The sequence below is a fragment of the Melospiza melodia genome, chromosome 2, assembly GCF_035770615.1.
Source record: "Melospiza melodia melodia isolate bMelMel2 chromosome 2, bMelMel2.pri, whole genome shotgun sequence".
Classification (NCBI taxonomy): domain Eukaryota; kingdom Metazoa; phylum Chordata; class Aves; order Passeriformes; family Passerellidae; genus Melospiza; species Melospiza melodia.
In genome coordinates, this window is record NC_086195.1 from 122511341 (window position 1) to 122536636 (window position 25296).

The 25296-nt window shown below is 41.0% G+C and overlaps 1 protein-coding gene across 1 annotated transcript in view; it reads left to right on the forward strand.

Annotated features, from left to right (window-relative positions):
• Window positions 1-25296, forward strand: part of LOC134414766 (sodium/hydrogen exchanger 2-like) — a 33846-nt gene continuing 8550 nt past the window's right edge. The window contains exons 1-7 of the mRNA XM_063149828.1: window positions 1-280; window positions 5727-6190; window positions 11461-11711; window positions 18279-18496; window positions 19866-20068; window positions 22641-22730; window positions 24015-24085. Coding sequence (XP_063005898.1) covers window positions 1-280; window positions 5727-6190; window positions 11461-11711; window positions 18279-18496; window positions 19866-20068; window positions 22641-22730; window positions 24015-24085 — 1577 coding nt within the window. The remainder of the gene's footprint in view (window positions 281-5726; window positions 6191-11460; window positions 11712-18278; window positions 18497-19865; window positions 20069-22640; window positions 22731-24014; window positions 24086-25296) is intronic.

A 25296-nucleotide genomic window follows, 5' to 3' on the forward strand; every position in this document is an offset into this window, starting at 1 on the left:
ATGGGCGGCCGCGGCCCCCCGCGCCCCGCCGCGCCTCTGCCGCCGCTGCCCGCGCTGCTGCCCGTGCTGGCGGCGCTGGCGGCCGGCGCGGCGGAGGCGCGGGCCACCTCGGAGGGGCAGCTGCCCGGCGGCGCGGCGATGGGCACCGGCACCCCTCCGAGCCCCAGCGGCACCGCTTTCGAGGAGACGCGGCTCCACGTCTTCACCCTGGACTACCCCCACGTGCAAATCCCCTTCGAGATCACCCTCTGGATCCTGCTGGCCTCCCTCGCCAAGATCGGTGAGCGGGGCCGTGGGCGAGCCTCCCTCCGCGCCGGTGCCGGGCCGGGCCGGAGCGCAGAGCCGCGCTGGGGCGGTCGGTGCCCGGCGCGCACGGAGGGGCCGGGGCTCCTCCGCGGAGCGGGATGCCCGGGCGGGATTTGGCCGAAAGAAGTCGGGGTCCTCTCAGTTAGGACAGGTGCGGAGGAGAAAAGGGACCGGTAAACCCCAGGCTACGAGGACCGTAAACCCCGGAGTTCAGCCGGTGCATGACTGACTTTTTCTTGATCGCTCTGCTGTCATTTGAGCACGGTCTTCTTTTTCTTAAAATAACGCCGGGTATAATGACAGTCTCAAAGCAGAAAAACGGATCGATGAAAAGCAAATATTTATGAGGGTAGAGTATGCCTCCTCCTTACTCTGCTTTTCCACCATTCACTTAAGCCCGAGAAAAATATAAAAGACAGCACTGTAAGAGTAAGGAAGGCCACCTCTTCCCTCATGTGGAAAACATTTGCATTGCATAGTTTCACCGAGTTTTGTGCAGCTTACATGTCATGTTTTTAGTTAGCTTCTATGTCCAAAACAGAGAAATGAGTACAGCATAATAAGCTAAAAACTGTCAGGTAATGGTGTGCTAGAAAGCTATTTAAAATCCAGTAAGTCTCTATGAATTGTGAACTTTGTATCTTCTTACCTGGAAGATAATGTCAGGAGTAAAGTTCTGGGAACAAAATAAGTAAGTTTATCCACATTACAGTTTCATTCAGAACTCTGACTTTGCAGCACAGATTATCATAAAACACACCATCATGCTCATTCTGATAAAACATTTTTATCAAAGTTAAAACTTTTAACTTCTGCTTGTGACATTTGAATAGACTGTGTCACAATTTGGTTAGTGATCAGGTAATTAGGATTCTGAAAAAAAAAAAATTTGTACTCACCTTCTGCCATGTCTAACATTGTAGCTGGGGGCCTGATCCTTGACCCAAGTAACCTGGTCTGCTACCATGACTTGCTGCAGAAATAATGTGTTGCAGCCATTAAACAGGCATGCATCCTGATGCATGTGTCTTAATGCATTAAAGGTGCATGCTTAGTCTTGAGTATGCATTTAGGTGTTGGCAGAATCAGAACAGAGTTCAAATATGATACACTCAAATACACAGGAAACTTTAATAACCAGGAAATAGGGAGTTTGGTAGAGAATTTTGCCCGTTGAGAGCTGAAAATTGCTCTGGCTTCTCAGTTTAGATAAAGTGAAAACTCTTGTATAAGCTAAAACTATTTAAAAAGTTTCTGTTTTATTGAAGGTTTTTATTAAAAGGGAAGACACTTCAAACATGTAAATACACATACAGACTCAATAATATATAATTTCTGTAAAGCTGTGCATTCTGACTGTAATGGTATTTTGCTAGTGCATGGGCATCTAAAAAGCTAAAAAAAAAAAAAAGTTGCCTGACTGCTTTAATTTTCCAGTCTGACTCTGGTAAGTAAGCAAGCAAACAGCACAGGTGAAGAAAAACACGTATAATTTTAAAATCCTTTCAGTTACACCATGTGAAAGCAAGCGTGGCTAATCTAGGGCAGGCTGTTGTCAGTGCGTGTGCGCAGAGCAATGAGGGCCAGATGCAGGAGTGGCCCTAGGTGTGGCAGTGCTCAGCTTCACCACACCTATCTGCAGGCGCCCTGACTCCAGGACTGGAATTAGGAACATCCAGTTCTTACTCCTGGAGCTCTGTCTGTGCTTCCTTATCCAGTGAGTGCATCAGGTAAACCTTCCAAGGTCAGGCTCCCATCGCTCCCAAGTCACATTCCCCATTAAATTTTCACTGCTTTATGCCTTCTTTTCTATTGAAGGTATCCCAGATAGGCAGTTTTGAACCACCAGTGATGCTCTGCCGTGTCCTACTGGTTACTAGGAATGAGCCATGTGTCCCGATTCAAAAGGATGGAGATGGGTTTCCCAGCCCACCTCACTGCCTGTGGCCCTAAGAGGGGCCCTCTGAGAGGGAAGGCTCTCTGAAGCATTCCTCTCCTGATCATTCCTGCTGGGCAGCAGGGGCATCTTGCCCCTGCCATGCCAGGCAGCGCGAGATCCACCTCAAACTCCCGCACTGCCCAGGAAACTTCGGTGCTTAATCTGGCATCACAAATTCCTTTCTGGGGCTAGGCACTGAATGCTTACACTTGGCACTGCCGAGTATCAAACCTTTATGAACAGATCCCTAAGGTCTTTTCAGCTGTGAGGAGCTCAGAAGATAGGGTCCTGTGTAGCAACAGCTCTCTCAGTGTGTGAAAGATCCCAAAGAATACTTAACTGCAGCACCTGGTTATGAATCTTTTATCAAATGGGTTTTCACAGAAGTGCAGTTTCACCAGAGCTGAAATGTTCCAGAATTTGCTAATTTTTGTGGGGAATTTACCTGAAAGGTTTGTCTGATCCTGCTGCGATCATGTCACTGTAAGCTTGGTTTAGAGGGAGCAAGAAAGGCAGCATAAGAAAGGAAAGCCTGAAGTTGTCAAGCAGAACTTGAACATTTTAACAAGGTACATTTTCACAAGGATATTAGGAACATGGTGCTTTTTATTCCCATATAGGACATGAGCACGATTTGAAACCTAATAAATTACCTTGAATGGAATTATTTTATGACTACCTCTACTTATTTCTTGTTTTGTGTGTTGATACCAGAGGTGTTTTACTCACATGCTGATGGACTCCATGGGTATATTAGATGGGACCATTCCACCTGAACGTGCTAGAGTCTCTAAGCACTGAGACTAGTCTACCTGATCCCCAGTTTTGCTTAATTTTTATGCTGTTAAGCCTACAAAATATTGTGTAACCGATCCACATTCCCGTTATTTCTATGCTTAATCACAAATGCACAATGAGAAGTGTTTCTTCTGGCAATTGAGTTGATACCCTTCCAAACCTGCTCTCCTGAAAGAAGGTTTATGTTGTTCAGAGGTACTTATCTCAGTGGCATTTCCAGTATCAGAAGCATTTGGAATTCACCCCCAAAAAAAGAAGGAAACTGAGATTCTAAGGTCTTTTATCTTGAAACATACTGAACTTGACTTTAGATAAGTATCCTACTGTCATTTTTGCTATGATGTATGGAGGATGCTTACTCAATAAACATCTTCCATGCTGTTGAGGCTGAGTCACTGCATAACCTGAAGCCCAAGGACAGGGTCAGAGGAGGAGAAAGGAGCTGTAGTCTTGCATTCAGCATGGAAGTCTGAGTATTCTGTACTGCAGGGGATCTGCTCCCAGGGTGATCCTGACCCTGTGGCTGTGAATCCATCAGAACAGGGAAGATGTCCCTCATTGGGCAGAGAATCTCCTACTGACTTGACATGCGCTGGACTCTAAATCCTTGCTCTTCAAATCAGGAGCCACAGCCTGTCCCTAATCACCCTTGAATACTTTTCATGTAGGCAGAAAGTCTTCCAGGAGTTTTGATGCTGTTTATGTTAGTAAAAAGCATTTTTAACTTAGTGGGAGGCTTTCTGTTATCTTTAAGAATGAGGTGGAATCCCAAATCTCTGAGAGGCCATGAACTTTCCAGAGTAATTTGTAAAGAAGGAAAGAAAAGATTTTATTTTTTTTTTAATTCACAGTAGACATTTCACTGCCATTGTATTACAATTGATGGTATTTTTTTTTGTTTTTGTCAAATCTGCATTTAAAAAATTTCCCTTCTCTTGATTTTTTTTGAGGAAATTATTTAGAATTTACTTTTGAAGGATTTAAAAAAACTTCTGGCAAAACCTACTTACTCAGGGGAAATTTCCTGACCTTTGTATTGGAATTGTATTTCTGCCACTGCAGAAACCAAGATGAATCATAAAATGTTTATATGTAAGCAGCTGAAAGGTGAAGAGTCAAGTCTCCAACTGAAAATTCTTGATTTTTCCAGTATTGTTACCTATTCTGTCAATATAGGGCATTGGTGATTTTGGTTTTGAAGAATGGCAATGAATTTGGCAGTCCTTCTAAAGAGTCACATAGGCTGTGTTTCTAATTATTTAAAGCAGTCTGTGTTCATTTCAAAAGGAAAAAAAATGCAGCTTGAGTTGCTTGCTTTGAAAAATAGCTTTAATGGTTACAGAATATTGAAGTAAAAAGTCCATAGATTAAAACAACTTTACTCATGCTCCTTCTTAACTGTGTGTTTTTCCTAATTATAAGTTCAGGCTTTCTTTTAGCTGGAAAAAGAATCCATGGTGAAAGAAGAGTTAACAAAATAGGTGTCACAAGATACATAACACTGAAACTGGGAAACTGGATGTAAACTATACCCAGATTGCAGAAATTTAACTGTTTTGACTGCAGGTGTGATTTTTACTGAAATAGTTTTTCTGAAATAGACGCCCGTTATTACCACACCCAGTGTTTCTGTGCAGCTCTCATTTAAAATAATTTAAATGCTTTTTAGTTAGGCAGGGATTGTGGGATCTTGTGGGTGTGGATCAATTTCTATATAATTATGTGGGCCAAATATAGATAAGGAGGAGTCTGGAAGAGATTGGCATCGCTGGGACCTGGAATGTGACCTTGGAGCATAAGGTTGATCATTCCATTAGATTGGCCAGAGTAAGTTCCTTCAAAGCTTTTCCCATTCCTTACCAGAATTATTCTTAAAACAGCCAACTTCTATAAGTAATTGGAATCTTTAAATCAAAAAAGCATGGCTTTGAGAGTTTTAGAAGGCTAAGTAACATTCAACTACTAAGTCCTCATTCAGAACCTTTTAAAATTAATTTCTTCAGTACTTTGCACAGACTTTTATGAGATAATCCTGACTCTACTACAATTCATACAATACGGAAGAATGAACATAATAATACAGGCCACAGCTTATTATCACTTTATGGAAAATATGTTGACTTTTGTGAAATTACTTTGGAGGCTCCACTAAAAATAATAAAAAAATAATAATTGTATCTGTAAATGCTTCATTCTGGTTGTGGGGGAAGTGATCATGGGTGACTGGGTGGAAGTCACTAGCTTTGAGACTCTAAAAGTAAAAATGAAATTAAAGTGCTCTTTAAACTCCTTTGTGAAGCTGTCCAGAGAGGAAGCAGTGGTTAGTATGATTTTTTTTTCCTCTACCTAGATGTAATTTACCCCATAGAAGTGTTTGGATTGTGTTTCTGGAGCATTCCATGCTTTAAAAAAACCCCACAGTTTCACAGAGAGTACTCTTGCACACAGCTAAGTGGAGTGTCTAGCTATCAATGTCCACCAAATCAATTGAATTAACTATGCTAGCCAACATATTTGCCATGACCCATTGTGGATGTCCAGTTCAGTCATTGCAATTAAAATGAAATTGCCCTGCAATCGCTGTTTTTTTAGTATAGAAATGACAATAACAGAATCCAGAATAATCTTATGGATTCTGTACAAGTAACCATCTCCCTTTCTTGTGTTTGAATTTCCTTTGAAGGCTTTCATCTCTATCACAAGTTGCCCTCAATAGTACCTGAAAGCTGTCTCCTTATCCTGGTTGGATTGCTTCTTGGTGGGATTATTTTTGGAGCAGAGGAGAAGTCCCCACCTGTAATGAACAGTGATGTGTTTTTCTTGTATCTGTTACCACCTATTGTACTTGACGCTGGATATTTTATGCCAACTCGTCTGTTCTTTGAGAACTTTGGTACCATATTCTGGTATGCTGTGGTGGGCACGCTCTGGAATGCCATCGGCATTGGAATTTCCCTGTATGGAATTTGCCAGATCAGTGCATTTGGTTTGACTGACATCACTTTGCTGCAGAATTTGCTCTTTGGCAGCCTCATTTCAGCTGTGGATCCTGTGGCGGTGCTGGCCGTCTTTGAAAATATCCACGTCAACGAGCAGCTTTATATCCTGGTGTTTGGAGAGTCATTGCTGAATGATGCTATAACTGTGGTAAGTTACTTGATAAATGATTAATTGATAAGAATGATGAATGATTGTTTACATGCCACTCTTGTATCTCCTTGTATCTGGTTACTACAATTTGCTACTAGATGGAAGTCAGGGAGTGCTAGTGTGTCTATTTCTTTAAACTTTAGATTTAGAAATCACAGTAGTCTTACTACATGAGAGTAATAGTAGCATATTTACTGTAGGGATTTTACTACTGATCATTCTAGTTTCTGTATCTTTGCAGTTCAATTACTTCTGTAATCTGAAACTGTGCATTTTCCTCACCTGCAGAAATGTTGTTGGACAGGAAAGGGAAAGGTCCTGGTGTGGGGTGTTGTAGTGTGTTAATGGGGAGGATGGCAAATCATGGAGATGGCACAGGACCTTGCTGAGGTTAACTACTTGCATATGCCCATCCACTTGGAACTGCCCTGAAACCAATACATGTATCCCAGGCTACAGATGAGATAAGACAGCCACCTGGAGGCAATAATTTCTAATCATTAACTAGCTGAATTGGGGTTGTGGTGCTGACCTGAGGACAGCAATCTGCAAATTCCATTATCCCCACTCAGTGTCCCTCATTTGTACCTGATGACACTGTCTGGGTCATTACTCCCATTTATTCATGCCTTGAAATCCTGCCCATGCCAGCCATATCCTAGCATGCTTTCTGTTTTCTGAGACACAGAAGTACAGTTTTTTATATGCTGGAAGGATCAGAAAGATTTATGAATTGGGTCTGCACTTTCCTGTTTCTGTCCCTGGATTCTTATTCCAGTCCCATTCTATGCAAAATTGTCCTGTTTTCCCCTTCTCTTGGACTTTGCCTTACCTGTTTTTCCCTTTTCATGGACTTTTCCTCACCTGCTTAACACATGTATATGTCATAATTTATTTTGAGCCTTGGTATTGATAAATTCTTGTGTGTCTGTGGGAATACTATATTATTTCTTCACTTAGACTGCATGCTTTACCTGAATCTGTTGCTATTCAGTCAGCTGAATCACATGTCCTCTTACAGGCTTGCCTTAAAACCTAGTTTTTCTCATTAGCTTACAGTTGGTACTGCCTGCCAATGCTAAACTGGTACTTTAAGCCAGTCCTGTAAATAAATAGGTACACATACTGAGTTTCAAAAGGCTTAGCAGTTCAGCCATGGCTGGGTCTGTCTCTAGTCATTCTAATGCCACTTGTGTGATGGATGTCTATTCATACAATTTTTTTTTTTGGGGGGGGGGAAGAAAGAATCTGGTTATTTAAAACTTGTTTGGTGGATTTTTCCCAGTAAAATCACTTTTTCCAATGAAAGTCAGCCACTGAGGCAGCAGTTAATACAGCATGATTTGCTAGGAAAACTCTGCATCCTGATCATGGGCATATTCATATGTGCTATTTCCCAAAGGCAAATTTCTCTAAACCACCATTTTTATAGGGGCTGGCATGGCAATTTAATGTATAACGTTTCTGTAGGCCTCATTATTGTCTTCTTTGGAGGTTTCCTTATGGCCTGCCTCCCCAGATGCCCTAACCAGAGGGAAGATAATCTGAGGAGTCTGTAGGGACAGTCCAGTAATGCACTTATGGCCTTACATATATTTATGAAGGAGTGAAAGGAATGTGGAGTACCTTTAGTCTTACTTCCTATCATGCAAAGGTAGCGCTTAGACAGAGATCAAGTTGTTTCCACATGCACAGAAATGGTCTGCTAATGGTTCCTTGTTATGTTTTTGCACACCTGCAATCATGTGATTATACCTAAAATGTGACCCAGGCTGTCACACAGATTCCTGGGGCTGTCCTTACAGGACCTTGCCTTCCCTGCCCAAGGAGATGCTGCTGGAGCAGCCCTTGCCAGGCTACTCAGCCCTGGGCTTGGAGAAGGTGGTGCTTTGTACTCTCCCTTCCTCTGTCCCTGTTTTATGGAGAGCTGACAATACCAGCAGAGCTCAGAACCTTTCAGCTTTCATCTTCTGGAGCCCTTGAGTCCCGCCTGCCCTGGCAGGGGCCTGCAGTGGGATGTGGGCATGAGGCAGGAAGGGAGTTGAATGCAGGTTTGCCACCCATGGAAGCTGCCTAATGCCTATGGCCACTGCAATATCAAAAAACCAGGGTCTATGCAGATAGGCAGTGCAAAACACAGTGGCTTTATTAAATGTTCTTTTATTAGAACAGCAGTGTCATCTATGCTTTCCTTTCCAGAGAACGTGCTCCCACACCTTCATTTTGTATACAAAGAAAGGTGTGTTTTCTCAGGAGTTATGAGTTCTGCTGCATTTTTCAGGTTGTCTTCCATGCTTTTGCGATATGTCTGTGCATTTGAATGGTTTTTTTCCCTCACTGGTGGAATTTTGGAACTTGAATTTGACAGAAGACATTCTTTGACAATTGGATTCTTGATCAGAGTTGGTGCTTTGCCAAGAAATTGAGTCAGACATAGCAAGCAAGGTGATAATAAATTATAAGATCACAACTGAGTATTAGAAGTTCAAACTCCAATTCTGGGCTTAAAATCAGAAAGAAGGAGCCAGTGTCATTATAATAATATTATTCCCGTGTTAGAAAACATTACAGCAGTACTTTGTTTGCATCTGCTGACAACATTATTTTAGACTGCCCTAAAGTAATTTTAGAATTAAAAACTTAATAACTGACAACTGATGAAAATAAGCAATTAGTGTTTCAGAGATACTCTGAGACAAGATTAAAAAGTGATCAGTGACTAATATTGCTTGGTGTGACCGTCAGTGAGTTCAGGTGAAGGCTATTGAGTAAATGAAAATCTTGAACTTCAAAACATCCCTCTGTTATCACATCAGATGCATTAAAAATGTCACCTGAGTTGGTGTTTGATGCTCCTGGAAGTTTAGAGAAAGCTCAGTAAAACTGAACTGCTGTAGAGTAAAGGGAAGTGAACCTGATTTTGATCTCATTTGCAACAGTGTAAATAAAAAACAATGAGGTTAAAATCCTGTTCATGACATTCCATAGTTGCAGCTGCTGCTTTAACCATGGCTGAGGTAAAAAGGAGAAAATGGCTTTTCTTCTTTCAAATAATTTATGGCATTAGACTTGAGATTTATGAGGATGTCTCCATGTGGAGCAGCAGGCTCCATTCTATATGCAGGGTGAATACTTTGCTGGGAAGTGACATTATGGAAAGGCTTGGATAGATCAGAATTCTCTGCTTCTTTACAAGAACCTTGTAAAGAACCTTTAGAAACTAGCCTTTTATTTATTTATATAGTTACTTTTTAAAACATAAAAAATACTATTTAAAATGCCAATTAAATAAAATAATCAGCTTCCCTAATGTGTACCAAGAGAGTATTCTGCCAGGTCAAATTCTGTAGGTGTCTTAAAGAAACACACAACTCTGAGATCATCCCAAGTTTCAACAAGTGACTCAGGGCAACTCTTTGCACACAGCACAAGTCAACATTATTCTTCAGACTGTGATTAATGGAGTCCTGGGAGTGTGTGGAATGAGAGGTCCTTGTAAAGTGACCAGCAAAGGCACTCCTACTGTCAGTAGGTTTAATTCTGATATACTTCTCTCCATGAAAATCCATAAGGTCTACAAATCAAAACAGATGGAAAAACTGTGGAGCCTGTGACAGTGTTTTCCTTCCTGCACAGTACACAATAACAAGGAATGGGCAAAAAGGCTGGGAGTCTGCCTCAGGGCAGCAAGGGGTTCGTGCAGATGAAAAAGGACACTTCTCCCAAGCGGACTCATCCTGAGAGCCTCATTGTTATCTAATAGATAGTTCATGATCCTGCTGTTATTGTATTTGCTGCTCTGTAATGAAAATTACTGGTAACCATTCTAGGTTTGATTTAACCTTCTATTTTCATGCTTGCTCTGGAATATATTTTCTCTTTTCTGTTTTATTTCTTTCCTTTCACTTAGCCCAAAGGACCCATAATAAACCATGTCTTTGCATTAAACTTTCTGTTCTGTAAGACTTACCCAGTTTTGACTAAGAAGGGCTGAACAGCTTATGTTCTGTCCTGTGAGAGAGAACAAGAGTGCAAACATGAAAAATCCTTCCACAGCCACTACTCAAACACCTACTATGTTGGCACAATGCGAGTACTGATAAAACATTGTGATCTCAAATAGCATTCCTGATAGAGAAACCTGTTTGGTGTACTAAGAAGTCTAGAAAGAAAGCAGAGATTTAACTCCTGCAAGCTGTCTAAGATGACTGGTCACTGGCTTAGTCTGTGAACCCACTGTGGTAGGAACAGTTGCCTGTGAACAAAGTTTGCTCTGTACAAGAGGATGGTGTAGCCACCCTAGCACTGCAGGGCTGGGAGCATACATGCAACACCATGGAATGGTTAAATCTCCCAAGTGGATCTGCAGATGGGGCAGCCCTTTAAAGTTTTTTTTAGAGTAACTGATTCCATTGGTTTCTGTTTTGGAGAAATTAGAACACTGTATATTAGAGAAATGTGGTCTTTAGATTGTTCTGTTTCCTGTATAAAACAAAAAGGGTCCCTGGCTAAGGAAATGTGATAGTCCCATAGACCTAGTTTGTTTTGAAGGATGGTTATAAATGCTTTGAAAATTAAACTGGGCAAACACATGGCAACAGGTTTTTTTAATGGCAAAAAAATCCAAATCTCTAGAAATACTCAATATTTTGAACAGTCTATAAACCATTGAATTCCTAATCGTCAAGAATTTTGAGAAAGAGCACTGCCTTAATAAACACCATGTTTCTTTTACTCCTTGAGGTGGTCACTGTCCATCCCCAGCTGCCTCTACATCCCCCCTTACCCCAGCAGTTTAGATGAATCTGTGGTCTAGTTCAGTACTCTACCTCTCAGTGTCATGGAGATCAAACAGATTTGAAAATAACCTGATTTTTCACTGGTTATGAAACTGTGGGTTTTTTTCTCCTTCTGTTTTATTTCTTTTAGTCTGGGGAAAATCTGAAATGTACATTAGGAGCTCTGTAAATAAATGATTTTAAAGAAGAATTAGATATGTTTATGCTCCTGGCCCCCAGAGTGGCATGGGTGAAGAAATCTGTCCCCTTTGCAAAAATGGGAGTAATTATATTTATCTGTCTTTGGTATCTCCCTGATATATATGGATGACAAATAACATGCCAGATACAAATAACAGCATATCTAAAAAAGCAAATTCAAGTTAGATAGAGAAATTCGAAGTTCAACATTTAAGCAGAGGAACATAATGACATGAAGGGAAATTAAGAATAGTTCACAAAGATAATGTGCTTTCTTTTTCCTCATAGGTCCTGTACAATTTGTTCAAGTCTTTCTGCCAGATGCGCACAATTAAGGTTATTGACATATTCGCTGGGATTGCTAACTTCTTTATAGTGGGGATCGGTGGAGTATTGATTGGAATCCTTTTGGGATTTGTAGCAGCCTTTACCACCCGTTTCACCCATAAAATCCGAGTGATTGAGCCACTCTTTGTCTTCCTGTACAGTTACTTGTCATACATAACAGCCGAAATGTTTCATCTCTCGGGCATCATGGCGTAAGTACCACAAACTTCAGTACTCGTAGCATCCAAGTAAGAGTGCCAAAGGGAACTGGAGAGAGGATCAGCTTTTGCAAACCCTGCCATGTGGCATTGCTCCACCGTGCATGGCACAGTTGCTGGCTTGAGGATTTCCGGCCTCTTCCCTCCCGCTTCCGCCCTGCATTCTCAGCTTGCCACCACACCAGCTGTGTCACTAAAACTGCTCATGGCATCACATCGTGAGCTGTATCTTTGAAATGTTCCAAGTTAAAAATATTCACTTGTATTTTCAGTGGGCTTTTTTTTAACCCAGGTCACTTTGGTGACCTGTGTCCTAATGTGACCCTTCAACTTTCATAAGGGCATGGGTGTGGAGTGGCCCGTGGTGATGTAGGGGCAATGGTGGCAGGGAAGGAGTGGCAGTGGTAGCAGGGAACTTCATGAGCTGCCTTCACTTTCGATGCCAATATATTGTGAAACTGTGTTTAACTGTTAGTCATGTGAGCAGCCAGTAAATACCATTCAATGAAGACAATGTATATATCATTAAGGCAAACTTCTGTTGGATTACATGCACAATAAGGATTGGGTGAATGTAAACTTTGCAGTCCAGTGGTAATATAATCCTATAGTTTAGTATCTTGATACATATGCCTGTGTGTTACAATGTTCTCTGTATACATCATTATGTATAAAATAATATTTTTCTTCCCGCTTCCAACAGATTCAAATATTTTCACTTCTGGTTTTTCACTCCTCGTCTTCAGTAAAAAAAGATCACAGCCTTTCTCTTCACTCTGTTTATACTGTAAGAACTTCAACATAAAAAAGAGCCCTTATGACATTTGATATAATTAAATATTTTGCTCTGGTTCCAAGTAATATTTTTAAAGTCAACTTTCTTTAATGACTTTTTATTGTTCTAGTGGCAAATATGAGTCATTCAGGCACGAGGAGCAGAGCTTTTTGTGTAAGCTCAGATGTTACTGCCGAGTGTCACTAATACTCGATAATACCTCATCTGATTATTATCTTTTAGGCAAGTGAAGATAGGTTTACTATTGCAGTCGTGCCAGTATAAGGTTTTCTGGGGCTGGGAAGCGATTTTCAAGGAAACTTATGGGTGATGATTTCAGTAGTATAAAAATAGGAATATGCCATGAAAAAACGGGTTGGAACTTTAATGCAAGTAAAGAGCTAAAGATTACATGGGTTTCTTTCTCTGATATGAGCCTAAATAAAGCAGCATATGCATCCACTTTGACCGAGTTCATAAATGTGCCATCTCTTTCCATAGCTTCTATTCATAGCATTTGTGTGGTTTCTAGTTTCCTCCACCTCTAAAGCCAAATGTCCTTGACATCCTATGATCAAATGCTTAAAGGGTTTCTAAACCAAAAACATGTGGCTAAACTGTACATGGAAAAAATTGAGGCAGTGTTTATGAAAATACTGATTTGGACATGCTGCATCCAGGACACAATGAATAGGGCATGCTGGGTCTGCTGGTGGATCAAGGGACCCACCACATGCCAGTGCCTGCCACCAGCACACCAGTGATTCCCGCAGCACTAACAACCTGTTCATTTTAGTTTCTGCAGTGGCCCCTGAAGGGGTGCAGAAGAGGAAACACTAAGTATTTTCACCCTCAAACAGCACAATATAAAATGAGTTATCTTTAAAATGTTCTGTCTGTTTTTGTCTCTAAGCATGCTTTGTAATAGCTGGCAGAACTGTGTACAGCTGTAACATCCCAGCTGAGACAGAAGGGCTCTCTGCTGCCATGTAGGGTCTCAGCTGCTATAAGCCCTAAAGCTTGTCCCCTCCCAGCAGTGCTGCTGACAGCCTTGGAGCTCCTGCAATCTCTGCATCCCCTTGGAGTAAATCTGCCCCGTTCTTGTCACATTTCTTTGGCCTTTGAACTACAGAAAGTAATTTGCTCTGTGTCACAGTGCCAAAACGCACACCAGTGTTAACGAGAGTTCCCTGTCATTTTTTGCAGCGATTGCCTCACGTAAGGATTGCTTGGGTCTGATCTAAAACTCAGCCCTCCTTTGAGCAGGTATTTGGAGCAAATGACCTTGGAATGTCCCTTACAACCGAGATAGTTTATTATTTGCTTCTGTGGCCATTTACAGTTCAGCCTGTGAGGAACAATTGCCTGGTCTCCCCTTTTTCACCCACATCCACATGAGCCTGTTAAACTACTGATTCCCACTTCTTTCATAACCAAGTTTATAAAGATACTCAGTGAGACCTTGAGGTTACATGCTGTACCATACTTTAGGGGAAGGTCATGAGCAGGAACGTACAGTGTTACCAAATAAATAAGATGCTTAGATTGCCTCATTCCTGGGCAAGTAGGAATTCACTGGCAGAGGAATAGAAGGGAACGAAAGGCACTTGTCCCTCTTCTGATAAGTTTGTGTACTCATTCTAAGGATAAACGATTCTTGAAATGTCCGTGTATAACCCCTGCACCAGGTTACCTGGCTGCAGCAGTGAAGGGACTGAACCATGTCCCTGGGAGCTGCGGGGAGAAAATCTCTTCCGAAGGAGGGAAAGAGTTTCTACTGTAACCAGAGCTGGGCATGAATGAGGATCACAGCTGTAAAACATACAGATCCAAATCTGAGCTTTAGTCACTTGCTTCCATACTGCATTTTCTGCTTACTAATTTCTGATAAAGGCTGTGAAGCAGCAGAAGTTTTAATATAGGTTTCTTTTTTTTTCTTTTTTTTTTTTTTTCTTGCAACAATGAATTAGCAGTCTGAAAGGAGCAAACATTGAAACTACTGTAAATTTAGTAGGTCAAGGAAACTTGAGGATTGAACCCAGTGGCCTAGTTTATTGCAGTCCTGACAGAAACTGTACTGTTTATACAGTGAGACTTTTATTCTTCAGAAGTACAGAATGTTTCAGGTTAATTGCAATGAAGTGCTTTTCCCTTCCCCTTTTTGACCAAGGTAACTACTCCGGTCACAGAATTGGAAGCCAGAATTAATGTATGTGGGTAAAAAATGTAAAATAAAACACATCTAAGCTTTGGCTTTGATCATTGTGACAGTAAAAATTTAGTTTGTGAAGAATTTATTGTAATAATGTATATAAAACCTTGCATAAAGACATTGATTTTATACTAAATTTTAACACTGTATCCCCACACAATTTTCAAATGAAGGAGACTTCAACATTTTTTTCTCATGTAAACAAATACTCTAAAGAGATACCTGATTCCAAGTGAGCAGTGATTAGGTATGGAATATTACTTATCTGAAGAGTAACAAATTGTTTGCAGCTCTATTTCTTGTAGCATTGAACCAACTCTTCTGTTGCTTGACACTAATTGAATGAATGCAAAATGTGACTGAAAATAAGAGTGTTGTCCCTTTAAATTCTAGTGGGTAAGCGTGGTAGGTGTTTTAAGTTACAGCTTGCAAGGATTCTGATTAATCTGGTGACAGATTCTTATCTTAGACATCCATTTACAGTGTCTCCATTACCTCAGGTTCCAAAAACAAACCATGTCCGGAGCGTGATTCCCTGCTCCCTATGCTGCAGGGCTTTCCTAAATTACTATAATCATGAAAACGATTTATTTTAAGAAGGTAATAAACAGTGCTGTGTGTTTCGTTGTGCCTTTGATGCAGACCTGACAGTCCTAATGCTTCAGGGCACTAAGCTGTTGCTTTGGGACTCTGAAATGACAGTGGGCCAAGGAATGGCTGTTTTCCAGCCCACCCACTGCCGTCTTGCTCCTTTGCACTCGCTGCCCCTGCTCTTGCCAGCTCCAGTGAGTGCCATCGGCGGGAGCAGCCGGGCTGCAGCAGACTGGCTACACTTGTGCAGGCGAGGAGTGTGCACACAGGAGAGCTGTCACAGCCCAGCCATAGCTGATGTCTTTGTGGCTGTGGCAGTGCAGTGAGGAGCTGGTCTGAGAACGAGGCTTTTGGCAGGTCAAAGTGTTAAGTGGATTTGAGAAGACTTGTGCATGTACTTTTGTGGTTGATCATCAGAACAGTGCACAAACTGAGGAACCCAGGAGCGTTTGAAGGCTTCTGGGCTTGAGTGCATGTCCCGACCAAGGTGCTGCTTCTTGTCAGGACAAAATCTATGTGTGTGCCAGGTCCTCTCCCACTTTATTGCTCAGGCACATGATATGGGATCTGTTGTAAGTCCCCAGTCTGGGTAACTGTAAGATCAGAAGAAGGAGGAAAGCTGTGAAAAGCATCATCAGTTTGTCAGTATTGGCACCTCTGTTATCCTAACCATGTGCTCAAACTAGAAATGTTACCTTAACCACTGAGTGTTTCAGAGACAAAACTTGCATGCTTATGAAATCTACATTATATCTTCCACAGTGTACCCTGTGTAGACAGGATGAGCTCTGCTTCCCTGGCAGCATGCTACCTGTGGACCACATAGGATATTTCTGTTCAGGACTCTGGTGAAATCAGCTGACAGTGAGGAGAGGGCTGACAATTATTTCAGTACAACATATAGATGGGGGTCTGGGATAGCCTTAGTGAGGCTTTCTTCCTCCTGAGACTTGGACTTTGCTTAGGGATGGAGTTAGTCTTTGCATGTCAATGGGCATTTATTTTGTGCTCACTAGATCCTTCTCCATCACCAAGTACAGGTGGGCAAAAGTGCAGGGTGAAGGGCAGAGTAGGTGCTTTGTTCTGCCTGTATTTGTAAGCCACTATCTGCCCCATCAGACTGTGTCTGTCCCCATATCACATCCTTATCCTTGGGTTTACTTCACTTTGATGTATATTCAGGGTCTCTGCTGCTTGGGAGAGGTCAACAGAGTACAGTGTGTCCTCTCCCAGTGTCCACATGTCCTCCCAGACTTGTCCTTCAGAATTATTGTTGCCCAGCCACTTTGGGGCTGTAGATGTGGTTCAATGTAAGAGAATGAAACTTCTGGACAAAACTAATTTTAATTAGTTTTTAATTAATTCAAGAGAAATGTGTTCAGAATCTGCCAGTGACTACAACCTGAGCTGCTGCTACAGATTCCCTATTGCAAAATGCCAAGAAAGTTCACTGTATGGAGGTCCTTTTGAGGTTACTGCTGCTTCTGGGATTCCTCCTGCTTTGCAATTTTTTTTTAAATCCCTTATTTAGAAGAAAGAACCCAGGCATGCTCATATTGTCATGTGTTCATAATGTCAGTGAGGTTTTTCTGAGCTCTCTCCCAGTCTGCCTTCCCATTTACATTCACATTCAGAGGTGTTTGGTTCAGAGTGATTCAGAGATGGGGCCTTTGGCTTAGAGGCAGGACATGCTTAGCAGAAGAGTTTCTGCAGTGAAATCTCCACAAGGTTTGGGAGATTTCAACAGAAATTTTCAGAGATGCTAGCAAACCTGCCCTCCTGCCCCATGAGAGAGAGAAGTGTAGAGATTTCAGCATGAAGAAATATCCCTCATGTTAGCAAATACTTATGTCTGAAAACCCAGTGTAACTGGAATAAATAACCCTAGATTAGTTGGCTGTATTCAGAAAGACAATGTAATTACATCTCTCTTTCTTTGTTTAGATTTAGTGTGCTAAAATATTTTAGCACAAACTTTGATGGGTTTGACTGAGAACCCATACATGGATGTTTTTCACTGGGAAATCAGAGCAGATGTTGTTGCCCTAGACAGTAGAACCAGGAATGACAGCTGTTTCACAATGTATATTGCCTTAGTTGTCCTCCCTGATAATTATTAGTGAGCTCAGACTGTCTTTCCCTACACTGAGACACCACCTTGGAGTTATCCTCCAGCCAGCTCTGCTAACTACCCTTAAACCTGTAAATGTGTAGCTGAGTGGTCCTCAGCCATCCCTGTACTGTGGGCAGCCACACTGAGCAAGTGATGTACAACCAGTAATGTTTTTCCCCAGGATTAACAAACTCTGCTAATACAAAAATAGACTTGTGGATGCATTTACAGTAAGCCCTTTCTTTTCTCTCATGTATCAGCTGAGATGCCCATTTCACTCATTTGTAGACGCTTTAAATGTGCAGCAGCAGCAGTGTTATTTCTGCTGATATTTTTCTCAGCCCTATGTGCAGGCAGAGCAGGTCTCAACTGGTGAAGGATGACAAATTGTCTGTAGCCTTGCTGCTTACTTTGCTTGGAAAGAGGAGCTGGCTACTGTCACGGCCACTGAGGTTGGACAGCTGCTGGTAGGGAAGAAGTCCTGCCCTGCCCCAGGATATGCAGTTTCCACCCTGTCTGATGTCCCTCAGCAGCAAGAGATGCAGCAACTCCTGTTTTCCAAGGCTGTCCCTGTCTCTCCTCATCTTTGCCCCTTTCAAAACAGAGTTGGAGTGACCCCTGCACAGATCATGTGCAGTTAGTATGTGAAAAAACTCTCCGTGCACTGATGTCTGCTCAGAAAACTTCCCATTGCAGAACAAAAAAATAAATCATGCCCAAAATTGAAGTCTGTAAATTTGAGATTGGGTATGGAATAAGTTATGCTTTGCATTTTAAAGAGAACTAGGGAAAATGAATAATATTATATAGATATAAGAGAGGCTAAAAAAAATAAGGCAAATGAAATATGGGATAATGTTTGCCTTTCAGGATTACAGCTTGTGCCATGACCATGAATAAATATGTGGAGGAAAATGTTTCTCAGAAATCCTATACAACGATAAAATATTTCATGAAGATGCTGAGCAGTGTCAGTGAGACTTTAATCTTCATCTTCATGGGTGTGTCTACAGTTGGGAAGAACCATGAGTGGAACTGGGCCTTTGTTAGCTTCACCCTCCTCTTCTGTTTAATCTGGAGGGCACTGGGTAAGCAAGTCTCTGACTATGGGTCAGTATTCTTTGCAAGTGAAATGTTTTATTTCTTGTCAAGTAGAAATTGCCAAAAATTAGACAGAGACCCATCAGTTTGTGGAATGGTTTTTGTATTAGTAACATGCCCTATATCACAGGGTCAGCTTCCACTTTTCCCTAAAATGGAACATAAAAATCAGTTTTGCCATGATCTTACTTACCTAAACTGAGAAGCAGTCTGCCTGTTTATCACAATACATGTATTTAAGTAAACTTTTATTTACAAATGAGCAAATTTTGGTAAAAATAATTAGCAATCATTCAGGAATTAAAAAGGTTGTGGGGCTTTTTTTTTTTGCTTCTTTGTTTGTTTGTGGGATTTTTTTGCTTTGTTTTTGTTTTGTTTATAATTTAAGTTAACTAGCTTTGGGATTTTCACAGTCATTGACAAGAATAGTATCAAACCAGGAAATGCTGTAATTGAAGTGTAAAGAAAAACTCCTGTAAGAAAATGATCCCTCCTGAATTTAAAGCACTACTCTTTTTCTTTTACCTAGAGAGCTAAGTGCAGGGCAGGCTGGTAGGTCTTGAATCTGCTCCTCTCCCCAGCTTCATCCCTAATGATTCAGTCCCTGCATGTGTAAAGGTGCATCATGCTCTAATCCAGCTCCCAAGTCTCCTTCCAGAGCAGAAACCTGGACTATTTTCCTACTGCACCTGCAACCCCACAATCAATATGCTGAATCAAAATGCTGAAAAGCAGCCAAACACCCTGATTGCCGCCCAGCTCTTGCCCCCCATGCTTGCTCCCTTCACCTGCTTTTATTCCTTTACTCCAGTCACCCCTGGAACCTTTTTCCAAGGTACACCAGCATGCACTGGTGTCCTGTCCCCCCTTCCCCAGTCCTGCATCCTTCATGTCTGTGTGAGTAAAATTGAGTGAACAGGCGTTTGCAGGGTTCAAAGCACAGATTGATGGTGGAGACAAACCAGTTTTCAAAATCACCTCAAATGCAGTTCATAAAGCAATTAGGAGTCTTGATCTATACTGGCACAGAGAATTATTGCTGCTTTAGAGGTGTAGTCTAGCAGGTAGCTGTCTTGTGGAGATCTATTAGTTGCTTCAGGTCCTAAATCCAGCTGACTGGAGGTGTTTAGCTCACTAAATATGTTCAAAATGATGTTCCTAAGGCTTTTTAATTTAATATTATGGTACTTCAAGCTGCTAAGTAATGTTTCATTTCTTCAATAATATATGTTGAAGAAGCAAATAAAAAGTAAGAAGCAAATAGAAGTTTTTTTAAACAAATATTATCATCATGGGCTAGCTCTGAAGTTCCCTTTTTCCCCCCATCCTCTCTGTATTTCTGTTTTTTTCCCTCAGGTGTTTTTGTTCTGACTCAGATCATTAATGTATTCCGGACAATACCTCTCACTTTCAAGGACCAATTTATTATTGCCTATGGAGGTCTCCGAGGAGCAATTTGTTTTTCACTTGTATTTCTGCTTCCTCCTGCTGTGTTTCCCAGGAAGAAATTGTTCATCACTGCTGTTATCGTGGTGATATTCTTTACTGTTTTCATTCAGGTAATACCTTTCTCCTGCTGAACTTCTTCTTTCTCAGACATGTTGTAAATAAGTACCTCTAATGGGTAGAAAATGAAATTTTCTAACTTAATTACAGTAAGGAACATACTTGAAGGTACTTGCTATAGTCATAGTGGAAAAAATGCTGTGCATACCACAGGCAGGTAGCAAAAGTATGCCAGATATTAAGTCCTTATGCTAACATGCAAGTAGTACTAAGTATTTAAGACTAGTGAGGTTGGAGTAGAGACAGAAGATAATCTGGGCACAGCTTCAGCAGTAATTCCTTTTCCTAGAATGTTTAAATTGGTGTGTTCACCCAGCAGTTCAGTGTTGGACATAGTGCACAGTGAGCTAATGACAGTGAGGGCCCAGGCAGGTGAACTGGAGTCTGGGTGTTAGGAAGTGGTGCTGCAAACCAGCTGGAAAGCCCTAGAAAAGCACCAGGTGTGTGTTGGGACATGAAGAACTTGCTTCTGATGATCACCTGGCCATGGAGACCTCGTCAAGGATGAGCAAGAGACTGAAACCTGCAAAATGTACAGGAGGCCAAGCCCATCAGATAAACATATCAGACTGGTCATTATCCAGGGCAGTGAGAGAGATGTGAGTGGCTATTAATGAAATTTCAGGTCTGTGGGAAAAAAGGTAGAATTTTGTTACTCTGCCTTTTACATGGAAAAAGATGGTGTGGGAAGCAAGCATCTGTGCTCATGCTTGGGCAAAGGGGCAAGGTGGAGGTCAGGTAGTTGACTTCAGCTGTGAAAACTAATTTTGAAGGACAGAATAATTTAAAATATGGAGATAAATGGTATCTGCTGTGAGATGCAACATGATTTGTCAAAGAAAAACCTGGTATCATTCTTTCATAAGGCAGTTTATTTTCCAGAGTAATCTCATTTAACTGAACTATTGTAAAATCTTTGGGGAGGGGGCTACAGAGGAGATTGTTTGTGTAACTATTTATTAAACTGAGGTTTAGATTGACATAAGGATGACTGTAAAATGAATGAAGAAGGAGCTCGCAGTTCCTCCTCTAAATGGAAATAGAAGCAAATTGTCCTTTGGGTCAGAAAGGATCTCTGGGGGTCTCCAGTCCAACCCTGTGTTCAAAGCAAGGCAACCCTCAAGTCAGATCATGTTCCTCAGGGCCATGTCAAACTGAATTCTGAATATATTGATGGATGGAGATATCCCAGCTTCTCTGGGCACCTGTTCAAGTGTTCAACCTCCCTGGCCAGATAATAGGCTGATGAGATATTATTAAAGGAATTCCTCAAGGATAAGTTAATACTTTTGTTAACTGACCATGGCACATAGATGTAGGAGTTTTTGTTGCTGATATTTCTTGATGACAGATTTTGAAAAGTGTTCTCAGGGTGACAGTAAGATAGAGTATACTGTAGAAAGAATTGAGGGCCAATTTGAGAGGAACAGAATGAAACTGAACAGTAATGTGGGCAAATGTGTTCTCGGCAAGGACTTTCTTACTAGGAATTTCTCTTGTGAAATCGGAACTTTTGATTTGGAAAAAAATACGAAGAGAAAAAGATGCAGGTGTACTAGTTGGCAGTGGGGTAGATTTTAAGTCACTGATACAGTGGGGGCAGAAGAGAGGCAAATGTGATCTTAGGACACACGGAGACAGGTATTTCCATTAGAGCATAGTGGCACGCTCTGGAGTGATCGGGGGACTGGTAAGCCTGTCATGGGAAAGGACACCAGGATTCCTTGGCCTTAGCAAGATGAAGGAGAAGAGGGACTATAATTACTGTTTATATGAGGGAGTGAACACTGTTTAAACTAAAAAGACAAATGTTGGCACAAGAACAAAGTGGTACACAGTGACCATGATGCAATTAAGAAACAGCTTTCTAATTATCAGAACAATAAGATTCAAGATGAGTGTTCCATTATGAGCAATGGGGCAAAGAAACCTAACTACTTTTAAAATAAAGCTCGACTCATTTACGAAAAGAAATGTGACCTGGGTGTCTGGGATAGCAGGGACTGATTTCAACACCACAGGAGATTCATTCCTCTCCCCTGTGCCAGTGTGTCTGTACAAGTAAACAAATTATCTTAATTCTTCCACAAATATTTGTTGAAAACCATTATATCATTGAGGGAATAGCCAAAACTTTTTGTTCTTTCTCTGAGAATGGTCAGGAAAGGATACATATTTACAAAAAACCATAGTTTCATGATCTTAGATATCCATAATAGTACTGCTTACATATCTTTGAATACCTATTTTGGATGTAAGTACTAAAAAGGAGGACTTTACGTGTTCATTTTGAAATTATAGGGAATCAGTTTATTTATCCATGTTTTTCTAACACATAACAAAACTAAAAGAAAAAGTTTAAAATTACTGTGGATGGGATAGGTGATCTATTCCTAATACTTTCTGTTAGGTTGACCCTCTTGGTGCTCTCAGTTCTGGGGTGCCCCTCTCTTCTTCCTGTTGCATTAATGGAGTCTGCGCTGACAAGGACTTCATAGTGCAAAACCTGCTAATCAAAGGAATGAATTCACTTTTATAATTATTGTGTTCTGTTTTCCTTCACAGGGAATAACAATTCGCCCACTCGTGGAGTTTCTTGATGTCAAAAGGTCAAATAAAAAGCAGCCTGCTGTCAGTGAAGAGATTTATAACAGGGTATGTTGCAGCTTCAGTATCATAGGTGAAACCCTTGTATAGATGAAATTCCTAGTCACGTTCAGACAGACTAGCATTCAGCATCAGTATTATGGAGAGGGTGTACTAGATTTCTTTTGGATAGCTGTTCTAAGCACAATAATTGTAAAGCTTATATTTAACTTTTGGCAATTGCACAAATTATTGTTACATATCCTTATTTTGGAATCTCTCACTTTCTTAATTGTTCAGATCTAGAAGTAAATTAACTTTCTGTAGTTTATTTCGCACATGAGATACATGTTATTTTATAATTTGGCTACATCAGGAAACCTTTGGCTTGATTTAATTACATTATAGTGCATTTGATTTAATCTAATTAAACAAATGCAAACTTCTCTTAAACACACTCTTAAACTTACTAAATCTTACACCATCAGCCTTTTTATGGGTATATGTTTGGTACATGTGTTTCCAATTGCTGCAGATTATTAGCCATGCATCTTCTTGAATGTATTTCTCCTTGCAGCATACCTGAGGCAAGTGGTTTGAAATTTCAAAAGGGAGGAAAAGTGAGGGCTACATTTGGGAAGGAAGCCAATCTAGGCATCTAAAGGTCTCTCCTTTTAGAGCTTATCCTTTGGACATGTCTATCAGGGTTTTTCCCTGGGACTGAGAGACCCCTATGATGGTTCCTGAATTAAAAGCAAACATGCTGCCTCTGGGATCAAGTGAGACCTTAGCTGAACTAGTTCAGTTTTTCCTAATTGATAATGGACTCAGGAAGTGCGTGTTTCTAATATTAGGTGGGCAGGATGCTTTAAGATGATACAAATTCCTAAAATAGATCTCAGAACCTATTGCTGGCTCTCAGTTCTGTCTGTGCATCCTAGGGGCTGGTGCTGATGTAGGGAGCTTCTGTCCACTGAGATTCTCTTCTCCAAAAGTCATTCTTGCCTCACTGTCAGGCCTGGGGAAGTTCCAGCCATAGCAGCAAGTGGTTAGGGAATTTCAAGTAAGTGAAAATATAGGAAAACCCTTTAGTTTCAGGCAGGAGCTGAGCAAGATTGACACTGAGGAAATTAGCAACTAACTTCTGTCCTTTTGTGAGCTAAGGAAGATTCAGGGGGAAAAAAACAGATTCTGTCTTTGAGCTTGAGCTTGATCTGCTTTGGTAGGACTGAAGCATTGTCTTGAGTTGTGACTAGATGTTTCTGTTTTAAAGTAAGTTGGCAACCAATAAGGTCTAAGGACAAGGCAAGTGATGTCTATAAGTTTATGTAATGAACCAATGTTTTCCTTTAGTTCTTTGACCATGTGAAGACTGGAATTGAAGATGTGTGTGGACACTGGGGTCACAACTTTTGGAGAGATAAGTAAGAATGGCATTTGAAACTCGTTATTATACAGGAGAGGCTGAAATGGCTCTGTAGCAACAAACAAAGGCTGTTGGGCATCAAATTTCATTTTCAGCATTTATTCTTGAAAGCATATGGTTGTTTTTAGAACATGTGGGTTTCAAAGGGAAAGTAGCAAAACAATGTCGTTTACAAAACCGCAAGCAAGTAGAACAGAATCTCCAGCTGGGAAGAAAGGCAGCCCTCTGATCCCAGGGTGAAGGATGGTCTCTTCTGAGGGTGCATGATTCTGACTGTTGCAGAGCATTTCCTCTGTGTCTGCTGAGCCTTTTTTCCCACCCAGCTGTCCTCCTGCAAGCTGTATTTCTTAGGGCAGTTAAGTGATGGGTTAGTTTCCTATTTGACTGTAAACATACAAAAGCTAGTGGATTTCCTCTAGAATGATCCAGCAGCTGGCATGAGAAACATGAGAGGTCCTCACTGCAGGCAGCTCCAAAGCTCTTGATGGTTTTCCTTAAGACTTAGTTAAGAAGATTACCCCTGGCAATACCTGAATAATTCATATTTTTACTTTATCTGTTGAATCATCATCATATGGTTGGATCTAATTCCTTTCACATCCAAATTCTTTAGACCCAAAGCATGGGCACTGCTCCCCACCCTCTAGTCTCTGCTCCAAGAATTTAAGTGTTTTATATAAAGAGAGAATAGCACCAGCAGGAATGGCTGAGGAGAGCTGTCACCAAGTGACTTGGGGATGACACAGTGAGGATGCTTTCCTGATGGATGCATGACATGGGGGCAGCTTTTCTTTACTTAGCTTGGTTCTCCTCCAGTCTGTGTGAGATCTTTAATGAAAGGATTGCAGAGCTAAGGAGAGTCCCACCTCTTCATGACCTTCACACCCAAATTCAAGAATAATTTCAGAATGTCTGGAGGGCAAAATATTTTCTGACAAACAAAATCAACACCAGCTGTAATCAATATTTTTTCACTAAGCATCCAAGAGGGTGCAGTTGCTTTAGAGAAAGGAACAACTTCTAAAGTTTTACAAAAGCAGGCTAAAATTTCAAAGAAAAAGCAGTTGATGCAAATTTTGGCCTTTTATTTGTTATTACAGTAAATATTTAATGTTCTATTTGACTTGATGAAAACAGAGAATTAAAAATAATATTTTCTAATAACAGAACACCTAAACGTCTTAAGTTGCTTCTAGGGTGACTGCCCAT